Source organism: Etheostoma spectabile, chromosome 6 (genome assembly GCF_008692095.1).
Source record: "Etheostoma spectabile isolate EspeVRDwgs_2016 chromosome 6, UIUC_Espe_1.0, whole genome shotgun sequence".
Taxonomy (NCBI): Eukaryota; Metazoa; Chordata; class Actinopteri; order Perciformes; family Percidae; genus Etheostoma; species Etheostoma spectabile.
Window position 1 is genome coordinate 15,143,812 of NC_045738.1, and position 11,656 is coordinate 15,155,467.

General features: G+C 40.3%; 1 protein-coding gene across 2 annotated transcripts in view; it reads left to right on the plus strand.

Annotated features, from left to right (window-relative positions):
- LOC116690448 (protein argonaute-3) overlaps positions 1-11,656 on the plus strand; it is a 41,294-nt gene that overhangs the window by 6,703 nt on the left and 22,935 nt on the right. For both annotated transcript variants that reach the window (XM_032517424.1, XM_032517425.1), the window contains exons 2-5: positions 7,425-7,596; positions 7,904-8,024; positions 8,348-8,556; positions 9,549-9,685. In XM_032517424.1, the coding sequence (XP_032373315.1) occupies positions 7,425-7,596; positions 7,904-8,024; positions 8,348-8,556; positions 9,549-9,685 (639 nt within the window). The remainder of the gene's footprint in view (positions 1-7,424; positions 7,597-7,903; positions 8,025-8,347; positions 8,557-9,548; positions 9,686-11,656) is intronic.

Below are 11,656 nucleotides of genomic sequence, written 5' to 3' on the forward strand. Positions count from 1 at the left end.
CTTCCCCCTTCCAGTCCTTAGTGGCTGCTTCTATTTCCCTCTCTGTGCCCTCAGTGGGAAACTTTGTCTTCTCTGTCATTCTCCTTGTAGGCTGGTTCTCTGTGGATTTCGTCTAGACAGTGGGGTGGGAGGGCTTAGCACTTGATTTGCAGTCTCTCCCCATAATACTCAGTTCATTCAAGAAATCTGTTGACAATAGACAACCCCCATCCTCAACCCCAGCCAACCATAAGGCAAACTGGCATATTGTAAGTTTCTACGGAGAATTCAGTTTGCCGTTGCTCTTTAGGCTCATTTTTTTTATAGAGGGATTCACCCTTACCTTTATTGTACTGAAGACAATTAAATACCCTTCCTACTAAACCCTCTTAGACCTTTTTTTTCTAATCAGATCATATGCTATCATTAAGATCTGGCCAATGTTGGCAATAATATTCTTCATCAAAAGTATTAAACACCAGAATCTACACGGAGCTGCTGAAGTTTTAATGTGAGATCATCAAGTATCCAGGTTCTTTAAGACATTACTTTTTTTTTCTCAAACAGTGAATGAATGCTGTCGGTGATATTCAGTATCATAAGTTATGATATTCAGTATCATAAGTTATGATATTCAGTATCATAAGTTGAACGACAAAGGCTCTGTTTCTCATCTTCTTTCTTTCTTCTTTGACGCAGTTTGTGAACAGTGTTTTCTGTTGGAGATGGCAAGTCACTTTGGGCTTTTTCGCTTTGTAAAGCTATAACGTGCACAGAAATATATATTATATATATTATATATATATATATATATATATATATATACTCATTTTGTTAAGCACTTTGGATACCTGCTGGTAGTTGTAAAGTGCTATATAAAATTTTTTGATTGATATTTTTTTATATATATATAGATATATAAAGATATATAGCACAATAATGTAAAGGGAAAAAGTCCAAAAGCAGAATATGAGCACTTTAAATAGAAAGAAAAAGTTTGTTTCATCTCAGCATTTTCATTGTAGTTTAGTTTTTAATCTTAGTATTTATGAACGCAGCCTAGAGGCAACTCTGGCTCTCTGACACAGGATTTTTTCAGAGCGTGGGTATGACAGGGAACTCCTACAAGTCAGTGGGCTGGGTGGACAGGGATAAGTCAAGGGACGGAGTGAGTGTGTGGGAGAAGGGTGGAGGGGGTGGAGGAGGAGGAGGAGGAAGGCTTGAGGTTGTGATGTGTCACAGAGATTGGAAGCTAGAGCGGCCAGACCACACTTCTTTTCCACCTCCTCTTGCTTTTTCCCTCCCTGAGATCTGTTTTTTGAGGAAACTTAATGGGGCTCATTTTAGGGGGAGGTTATGGACAGGAAGAGAGGGACTTGGAAGGGGAAGTCTGTGTGTTTCGTCAGTGGGCTCACTGGAGGACCGACAGAAGTATTCCTGTTCATCAGTGGCAGAGAAAAAAGAAATTTGAATATCTTTTCATTGGTCCATACAGTGAAATGAGGATTGTTAAAACATAGTTCAATAGCAACTACATTTTTTTTCACATTTAAAGGGACAATCAAAATATGTATATAGGCTTATAGAGTTTGAGCAAAAGGTTTCTCAGCTGATTGTAATTAAAAATGTAGACCTGTTTTTACTCCGTTTTTAGGAGTCAAGGTTTTTAACACCAACAAACATCAACATTTAAGTTTGAGAAGAAGTTGCTTCCAGGCTTCGGTAAAGTTGTAGACCTTTTTGTACAGTATATGTTTAAAATAAACAGTCTTTTTAGGACATTAACATAAAGTTGCAATAATCTGAGTATTACCTTGTTTTAGTTCAAATTAATTTATTAGACAGTAGGGGTGGGAATATCTTGGCACCTCACAATTTGAATCAGAGGCCAATGATTTTACTCTAAGCTAATTATCGATGCATCTCGATGCAACAATATTTTTTATGTACATTTCCATGGGTGATTTAAGAAAATATACATATAAATCTGAGTTTGACATATATAGTATTCGTCACACACAAGTTTTAATGAAATGTTTTGTCTACCAAGGTTTTTATTTTGTAGTCATTCCATGCTTAAGCATTAAACCTGCTGAGTCACCTTCTCTCACAGTAATCTTCCACGTCAGAGGCTCAGTCATATTTAAAGGTGGAGAATTGGCTTCTTAGAACATGAAACATGAGGTGGTCAGATGTAACGTGGTAGAGAAGATGAACAGCCTTTATGTGTTTTGCCTAATTATTTTGTATGTCTTATTAGATCATGTGTATGTATACACATGTATTATCCTTTTTTTTTTCCTTTTGGCCATTTTTGTGTTTTTTTTCTGCACTTTTGCCTCCCATCCTGGTTCATTCACTCTGATTTGTACATGTCTGGTGACAATAACTTTTAAATAAAAATTAACACATTTAATATATAATATATATATATATACTGTGTATATATATTTTTCTTTTAAATGATCAATTATTAACTTCAGAATCGAGCATCAAATCGTTCTAGAGAAAATTGCGATCTAAGAAGCATCTAAGATTCGATTATTTTTCCCCACCCCTATTAGACTGCATTTAAACTCTCAGAGTGACATAGCAGTCATCCTGCCCAAGTCAACATAAAAAGTCAACAACTCCTGGCCCCAGTCCACTGTTCCACTCCGGCTGGACTAGCAAGACTGTAGGGACAGAAGACTCCATTTAACCTGCATGAGTAGAATCTCCTGGTCAGTTGTGTGTCTGTGTGTCTGTGTGACTGTGTGTGTCTGGTTGGTCTTTACAGTTGATTCTAAACCCCCACCCACGTCCCTCCTGCTTTCTCTCTGTCATGCTCACTTCATTCTCACACATGCACTCTATCACTCAGCCTTAGATTCGTCCTGAGGGGGACATTTGCATGTTGTTGTGACTGACTGGCCCTCGTCAGCCTGTCAGTGTGTGACTGCCTGCTGGTGTTTACCTATGGCAGAGAGTGGCACATAGGTGCCAGATGAAACCCTCTTGAGGTTGATGAGGGTCTGACAATGTGTGACGTGCATCAGTCCTTCTTGCCCGCTGTCAGTCTTTCTTTCTGTGTGCATGTGTACGTGTTTCTAGGTTCTGCCTGCTGTGACTGACGCCATTGTGCCTCGCCACTGAGCACTCGCCCTGTTCCTACGGCTCAGGCCTCTGGATTAGAAACACAACAGCTGTATTGTGTGTATGCATGTGTGGGTGCGTGGGCCTGTGTATGTGTGGACATGTGCACTCGTTAGCAGCGTGGACGTTTGTGTACTGGGGTGTGGGAACCCTAGTTTCTTACTATGCAGTTTGACTGGCTATCAGCCCAATGTGTACAGTGTGACTGTGTTGTGTTGCAAAGCTGCAGAGTGGAACAAGTTCACATTGCTGAGATGTTTCTGCAAACATTCATATGGTAAGAAAAGCATCACAACTATTGGTTTGTTATATAATATTAATTTTATTAATTTAATCCATTGTGGTACAACACTGGCCTCACTCACTAAATGGTATCACTCAGCTTTGTTTTTCAATTTAATTAAGCTAAACTAAATTCAACCCTTGTGCTCGCCAGACATTTTCCATTGGTACTAAGAAACCACTAACACATAATATTTAATGTTAATGGATGTGCATACCATAGATTTGCATGTGAATTTTGATGTATCTGGTCCTAATATGGGTAAGGAATGAATAAATCTTCGAGAAGCGAATTCGCCTTTTCAAACTTATTTGGTAAGTATTAGTGTTAAATGCATAATTATACCAGAACTGCACTTGGATCTATATGAACAAATTCCAAAACATTCTGATCCATAATATTAATAAGCTACCAGAAAGGGTTGCAACCAAAAAAAGCATTTCTGAACTTGATTACAGGTAGTAGGTTTTGTAGTGTGTATGTCAGAAATTTATAGTTTGCTTAAGATGTAAAAGGCGTCAGCAACTTTTCCCCTAGCCAGTCGACTTGTCGACAGCAGAGCCACCGACAAAAAGTGGCAAAATATGTCGAAAAGTAGGGTGGCCAGCCAGCTAAACGTACAAACGACACACAAAAACATCTCAGTTCACAAGTGGCAAACTGAAGCTGTGTGTCACGAGTGTTTGGAACATATCGGCCATGCTGTGGACAGCAGCAAAGTGAGTTATGTTGCAGGACTTGTGGGAGTAGTTTGAGAAGTGTCTTTGGATGTTTTGATACTGTATTTCTGCCATGGAACTATGTTACTATTGGAGTACAGTGTATGTGACATCAATTCAAGCTGTTCTTCAAAAGAGGAAACTAGTACCAACATTTAAGAACCACCTTTTAAGCCCCCGGGGTTTAAGCATATTAAAACATAGATCTTAGTCGTCTCTTCCCTATAAAGTTTATAGAATATTGGCAACATTAAAAAAAATGAATTTGATATCTGCATTTTCTTAAAAAAGAACTATAATTTATATCTGTTTCTTAAAATGTTTTTGCCTATCTTCATAAAACAGCAGCTTGTATAATGATAACCCACAAATTGTTGCAATTTTACTAAAATACACAAACAGTGGGGTTTGCCTTCCTTTGTCGTCTCTCACCCTCTGCATGTATATGCTCAGGAAATGAGAAACGTACTGATAGACGGGGAGAGGATTACATCTACTTTCTTCTGTTTGTTAAAGCATGTTCTTCCTGTAATTATCTGAAAGTGCATGCACACACACTTGAACTCAACAAGGGGAGGTTTCCTTGAACCCTTACAATCACTCTGTAAAGTAATCAAGCAGCTTTTGGTGTGTGTGATCTGTGGTTGGGTTTTCACTATTTGTCATACAAGTATACCACGTCCCCTGCCAACCGCTATTCTGTGTTTTGTCTTGCGGGAATTTGGAAACATGTTACTGTAAACTCATACAATCATCTTTATTTTCTGTCAGGGGGTTGTACATCTTCCCACACATTGAACAAACCCCAAAACTGTCCATTTTGACTGTCATGGTCTTAGCCATCGTCACATGAAAACAACATTGCTTACAGTACATGTCTCAAACTATTAATTTACAGTAACTACTACATGAGTTTTCTTTGAATCCCTTTTATTGTCTATTGGACAGACCTACTCAAATCTGTAGAAGCTTGAGACTGAAGTCCTCTGCTGTGAATACTCTCCATCCGTATCCCGGCTAGACAGTTTAACCTTCCTCTTTGACCTCTTCGCTCCTACCTGTTGACAAACTTGTTTGTTATGTCTGTTTGTAGAAGGAACAGAGACGCACGGTTTCTAAGAGGGGCCGATAAGAGGGAGGTATCTGATGTGTTGCTGAATGATCAGGATCAGATTGGCTATTCAGAAAATGTTGCCAGACACATTTATGTGACATGGCTGGTTGATTGATGGTTGATATCGCAGCATGTTGCCTGCCATGTGCATGACCTTGTAAGGTCCCATTTTGTGTCCACAGGTTGGTCTGTGCAATAGGTTAATTAGTCTGTGTCAAGGGTTGGTCTGTGCATTCAGGCCCTTTTTTTTCTTGAGGTTTAGCCTTGAAGAAAGTACTTGTCAGAAATAATTTGTTTGTGTGAACTGTGAATCCGGGAGTTTATAGCAGGTTTTATCTGTTGTTTTGAAAAACACCAGGGTGTAATATAGGAGAAATAGACCCATTGTTTTGGAAGAAAAAAAACAGGGTCTAATATAGGAAAAATAGACCTGTTCTATCAGTGGTCTGTGCAGTAGTGCTACTAGACATTTCTTTACTTTACTTTCTGTGTGTTGGTTTCATACTGAACATAAACCAACTGGCTGTGTGTGTTTTAGTGCGTGTGTGTGCAAATAGGCAGGATGCCTCTCGCTGTAAGACCCTGTCATTTCACTTGTAGTTTATTCACTCCTAAACCCAGATGCATGGACTCAAGGATGCTCCACTGTGTTTCTCTGCCCGTGGTGGCTCTGTGACTCATGCTGAATGGAAGCCAGTATTGAGAGCCAGATGAAAGCCAGAAAACCCCAACCCTACTCTCAAATCCTGCCACTCCCAGCTAGCGATTTCTCCGGGACCATCAGAAAAAAGTTCTGTCAGGAACAGAAAGAAGTGGACTTCCTTGAAGTTTGTATCAAGGGCTTCTTGAGTGAGCTCTGGGTCACTGAATTAGGACGGATCACAATCCTGGGTAGACCTTTTATTTCTGTAGCCTTAATGAAGATTTCTCAGAATATGGTCCTTCTTTTTGTCACTCTGTGTGTGTGGGAAATTAGGCTTACCTCACAAGTTTCACTGAGGGCCCCATTGGAATTACCATTACAAAAGTTTGTGTGCATTTAGTTTTCTGTGAGAGGGACAGCCGTGGCTTGAATTCCAGGCTTTCCTCTTTTTTTTCTCATCATTTTATCCCAGCAGGCGATTTCAAACACAAGGCCTTACCCTCCATCAACCCTGTTGGCCTCCACTCCACAGCCCACCAGAGGAGAAACTGAAAAAAGAGAGCAGGGCACAAAGTACACACTTTCAGAGCCTGACTGTAAACAAACAGGGTTGCTCATGTTGTCTGCTGCTACCTCACGTAAGGTTTCTGTTTTGATTTGGGAAGGTTTTTTATGAACTTCCCCTCAGCAGGGCCCTCATCCCTACCATCACCTACACATGTTAGCCTATGAGTCAAATCGGTGATGAATCACCCTCAACCGTGACTCATTTATCAATGACACATCTGGGGTAGTTTTTTAGTAGGGACTAGAAAGTGTGAGGCCTACGGCTACGAGTCGGTTGAAAAAAAGGGGGTTGGAGAGGCACATTTAACTAAACTAACAATTGCGGGTCTCATCTGAATTTTTATGTGAAGATTGTGATTGTTATGCAAATGTCCATTAACATTGTATCGGCACATCAGCAAAGCCATTTGTTTTGTAAAGTGTGATGTGGAAGGCAAGCCTCAGCAGACCCAAAAATAGCCCTGACATGGGTGTGGCACATTAAGCCGAACAGAACTCAATGTTTCTGGATCAAAGTGACTCATATCTAAGACATCTCATGGACTTTGTTCGAGTGTATGAATGTGCAATGGTGCCACTTTTTGTTTTTAGAACAATTTTGAGAATTGGGTAACTGTGTATGAACAAATAACATATGAATATTGTTTGGGCAAAGATACCTCAGGTTTGGGTATTAAATTGTTGTTACAAAGTTATCAACTATGGTATTTTATAACACATCAGTAAATAAACTGTAAAAACAAAACAAAATTTGAGTTAAAAAATAAATGTATATTAAATATACAAACTGATAAAGACGAGAGACAAGATTTGGTGATAAGCCAGTATCTGTCAATGTCAGTATGATGTATCAGCTGAGCTTGACGTACTATGTTTAATATAACATAACCGGCTCAGTGTGTGTATAGATTTAGAACATTCTCAACCTGAATGACCTGAAACCGAGTTTTCTTTTCATTTCTTCTCCCCTCTTGTCCTCTTCAGGAGCCGTTGGGGCCCAGTCCCTGTTCGCCATGCCTCGGCGGCCTGGCTATGGCACCATGGGGAAGCCCATCAAACTGCTGGCCAACTGCTTCCAGGTGGAGATCCCCAAGATGGATGTCTACCTCTACGAGGTAGACATCAAGCCTGACAAGTGCCCTCGGCGAGTCAACAGGTCTGTATAGTATCTTTTAAAACTTCTCCTGCTCGTTTCTCAAAGAGAGCATATACATCTAGAAATAAGCATTTAACTGCTATCCAATATGGAGCATGCTGCAGTCAGTGAATACACAGGGTTGTGCTTGCCAAAAGAAAAATAGTTGTTGATGAAAATATTAGATATTGTTTGGGTTGAATCTGGGACTTCTGATTCGGAGGTGGTTAAATGATATGTTTGATAATTGTTTTGACAAGTGCATTCTTAAAACATCAGCATTTTACATAACTGAACCTGTTTTTCTGTCTGTCTGTCTGTGTCGTAGGGAGGTGGTTGACTCAATGGTACAGCACTTTAAGGTGACAATCTTTGGGGATCGCAGGCCAGTCTATGATGGAAAGAGGAGCCTGTACACAGCCAACCCACTGCCTGTGGCACCCGCAGGGGTGAGCTGAAAAAAAAGAGACTCCAAAACACAGACATGAGAACACACAAACATGTCTCTTCTGCACAACCAGAAACTAAATTGTGCGTGATTATCTAGTGCACATATAGACACCCAATTTCAACAGCTCGCCATAACCTGAACCAAAACATGCCTGCAGTACATTACACATGACATGCCGCTGCATAGACACATGCAAACACATCATATACCAATACACAAAATCTTAACAACCACCACTTTCACTAAATAGACTTGCCTTGATATCTAAACTTGTTTGTCCTGTCTCGTCCTTTTGTCCCGTCCCGTCCCGTCCCCCCTTAGGTGGACCTGGATGTCACTCTACCAGGGGAGGGAGGGAAAGATCGCCCTTTCAAAGTTTCCATCAAGTTTGTGTCTCTGGTCAGCTGGCATATGCTCCACGAGGTGCTGACTGGCCGCAGCATGCCCGAGCCCCTGGAGCTGGACAAGCCCATTAGCACCAACCCTGTGCATGCTGTGGATGTGGTGCTGCGCCACCTGCCCTCCATGAAGTGAGCTGCTGCTGTTTTTATTTGGCCTGTTTTTGTCAGGTTTAGATTTATTGGTTCACTCTTTTAATGACAGCTAGAGGCCCAAATAGACCATTTATTGTTGTTATTATTAAATAATTGTGAGGTAATGTTAAAGAATGATATTTAAACAGCAGATCCAGCCAAGGTCTTCCATAAGTTCACCACCTTCACTTTCAGTCAGCAAACATAAGTCAAAAGAAAGAGAACACACTGTAAAAATAAATGAATATAAATAAATATATATATATATATATATATATATATATATATATATATATATATCCCACGGATACTTTTAGTATATTCTTTATATTGGTTTTGTCATAGTGGCACCAATATGAACACTCTGATCCCAACGGAAATCAAACACAGCTTCTATGGGCTCTCACTAAGCGCCATACCTGACCTCATACCATCTGCCACTCAATATCACTTTCCCAGCAGGAGCACAGTCAAACACAATATCACCTGTGTCTTAATGAAAATCTTTTTCAAGGCATTATTAAAAAAGTGGTTCTATAGTCACCTTTCATTTAGCCTTGTTTGCAGCCTCCAGGGGCCCGTTATTGCAATGGCATCAGGACACATTGCCAGTACAGGATTCACCTAGAAAAACGTAGCCCTTTATGATTATTAATGTGTCTGCTGGGCAGAGAAATAAGAGGTGGATGAGCTCAGGCAGTGTCACCGCCTCTCATTTCACTGATGTATTTTCAAGCCATATTGACGAGCAGCCGAACTGACACTGTTGTGACACTGTTTAAACACACATTGACCTACATTCACAATTCAGGATGTTTGAACTAATCTTCATTTCCTCTCTGTCTCCTTTCATCCACCCTTTTCCTACTTGCCCCATGTTCTCCTGCTTTTCATCCTGTCCTTTTTTCACAACATTAACCTCCCCCATTATCTGTCATTCCTTTAATCTCTTTGCTCTTTTGGTAAAATTGCTACTCTTCTCCATCTAGGTACACTCCGGTGGGCCGATCCTTCTTCTCTGCTCCAGAGGGCTATGACCATCCCCTGGGAGGTGGGAGGGAGGTTTGGTTCGGCTTCCATCAGTCCGTGCGCCCTGCCATGTGGAAGATGATGCTTAACATTGATGGTGAGAACCAGATTCCACCTAGACTTAATTTGGCTTTGTGGCACCTCAGGGTTTCAAGATGTCCTCACAGTTACAACGATGTAAATAGAAGAGCTGGTCTTAATGCCTATTGCCCCAGACACTGTAGGAACTATGTTTGATAATATAGCTGATATAGCTAACATAGCTGTTCATATTTCAAAATATTGAAATATGTACAAGATTGACAACATTTCTTCTGTAATTCAATCTTTGTTTAAAAAAAGAATGTCTTCTCTTGTACAGTAACGCAGCAATTGTTTTCACTGCTCCCATTTCACAGCTGGGGAAATGAGATTTTAATAATTAAACAGATTAGAGTTACATGAAGCCTCCATTATACAGGTTCTTAGATATTTGTGTGCGATTGATTTACTTTCAGGGATGTTATGTTTGAGGAAATTTTAAAAGATGAATATAACATAAATCTAACATGACAATATCCCATTCATTCAAAAGTAATTGCATTGGAGTGGAATGAGGTCTGCAGAACACTCAAGCTTTTTCATCAATGGGAAATGCTGAAGTGCTTCATAAAGCAGCACAACTTCTATGGGCGCAGTGTGAAACTACTAGATAGATTTGCTTTTAATCAAAACTGTACTCGCTGTTTGCATTACTTGTCAAGGCTGTTGAATAAGTTAAGCTTGACATGGCGATGGCATTCATCCTTCTTGTCATGGCATGTCATATAGTTGTCGACCAATTTGTCAGAACGAAGCCAATTCTGGTGGATGAGATGCATTTTTTGATGGGGAAAGTTCACAATGTAGTTTGGTAATTAGTTTTAGCACTGGACTACTGTTAGTAGAAAAAAAAAATCTGTTTCAATCTGTTTAATGAATTGTGGAAAAAAGGGGCAGAAAGGTTGATGGAGAATGTGTTTTGCCATATGCACACTGCAGGAGGTTGTTGGGAGACTGTGTGTGTGTGTGTGTGTGTGTGTGTGTGTGTGTGTGTGTGTGTGTGTGTGTGTGTGTGTGTGTGTGTGTGTGTGTGTTGTGTGTGTGTGTGTGTGTGTGTTGTGTGTGTGTGTGGTGTGTGTGTGTGTGTGTGTGTGTGTGAACTGACTAGTTATACAGTTGCTATGGAGACAGTTTTGTGTGGGAGAGAGAGAGAGACTGGTGGGTGTTGCCTGAGTCAGGAGGGTAGCTGTGTGGAGCATTTCCTTGAGACAGCTTTTGTTTTGGTCCAAGTCTTTGAAGCGTCTATTGTCTGTCTCTATTTGAATCGTTCCCTCTCTGATTCTCTCTTTGTCTCATTTTCCCGCCCTGTCCTTCTTCGAAATCCATTGGTTGGCTCAAGTTTCTCATCTGCTCTCCAGCAACAAACTAGAACTCCTAGTTCTAGTGTTTGCAAAGCATTTGTTTTTAAACTTCTGAATGTCATTTTGTACTGGCAAGGCAAATACATGTGCATGCAGCAAAGTGAATATACCAAATCATTGTAATTAAAGAGAAGTGAGCCCTTTTGATTTTGACACATTTGCAAGAATTACTCATAAACACTTCCAATTTCACAGAAATTTAATTACGATGAGTGTAGAGGACAATTAGGAGTGATGTCACTTCCTGTCAGTGGTGAAAGGCTCAAGGGTGCAAACCAGAGGTGTACTGTAAGAGAGTGTGTATACGTGCAGTTATCTGCCTCATGGATGTGCACTAGCTGTGGTTTCATCACACCCACCCTCAGAGAAGGATTGTTTACATCACAACAGCTGAGCCAGATTATTCATCAACAACATTGACGCCACACTCTCTTCATCTCTCTCTGCCCATTTTTGGATTTCTTTTGGTCTTGCTTTGTGTTTTGTAATACCCTTTTTCCCTAGATTTTACTTTCTCTCTGATGTTGTATAGTTTGACAATGGGAGAATCTCCACACAGACTTTGTGCTGCATGAACTGCACTTCCTGTGTTCATGCTTCATTAATTTAACACGGGGGCCTGATTA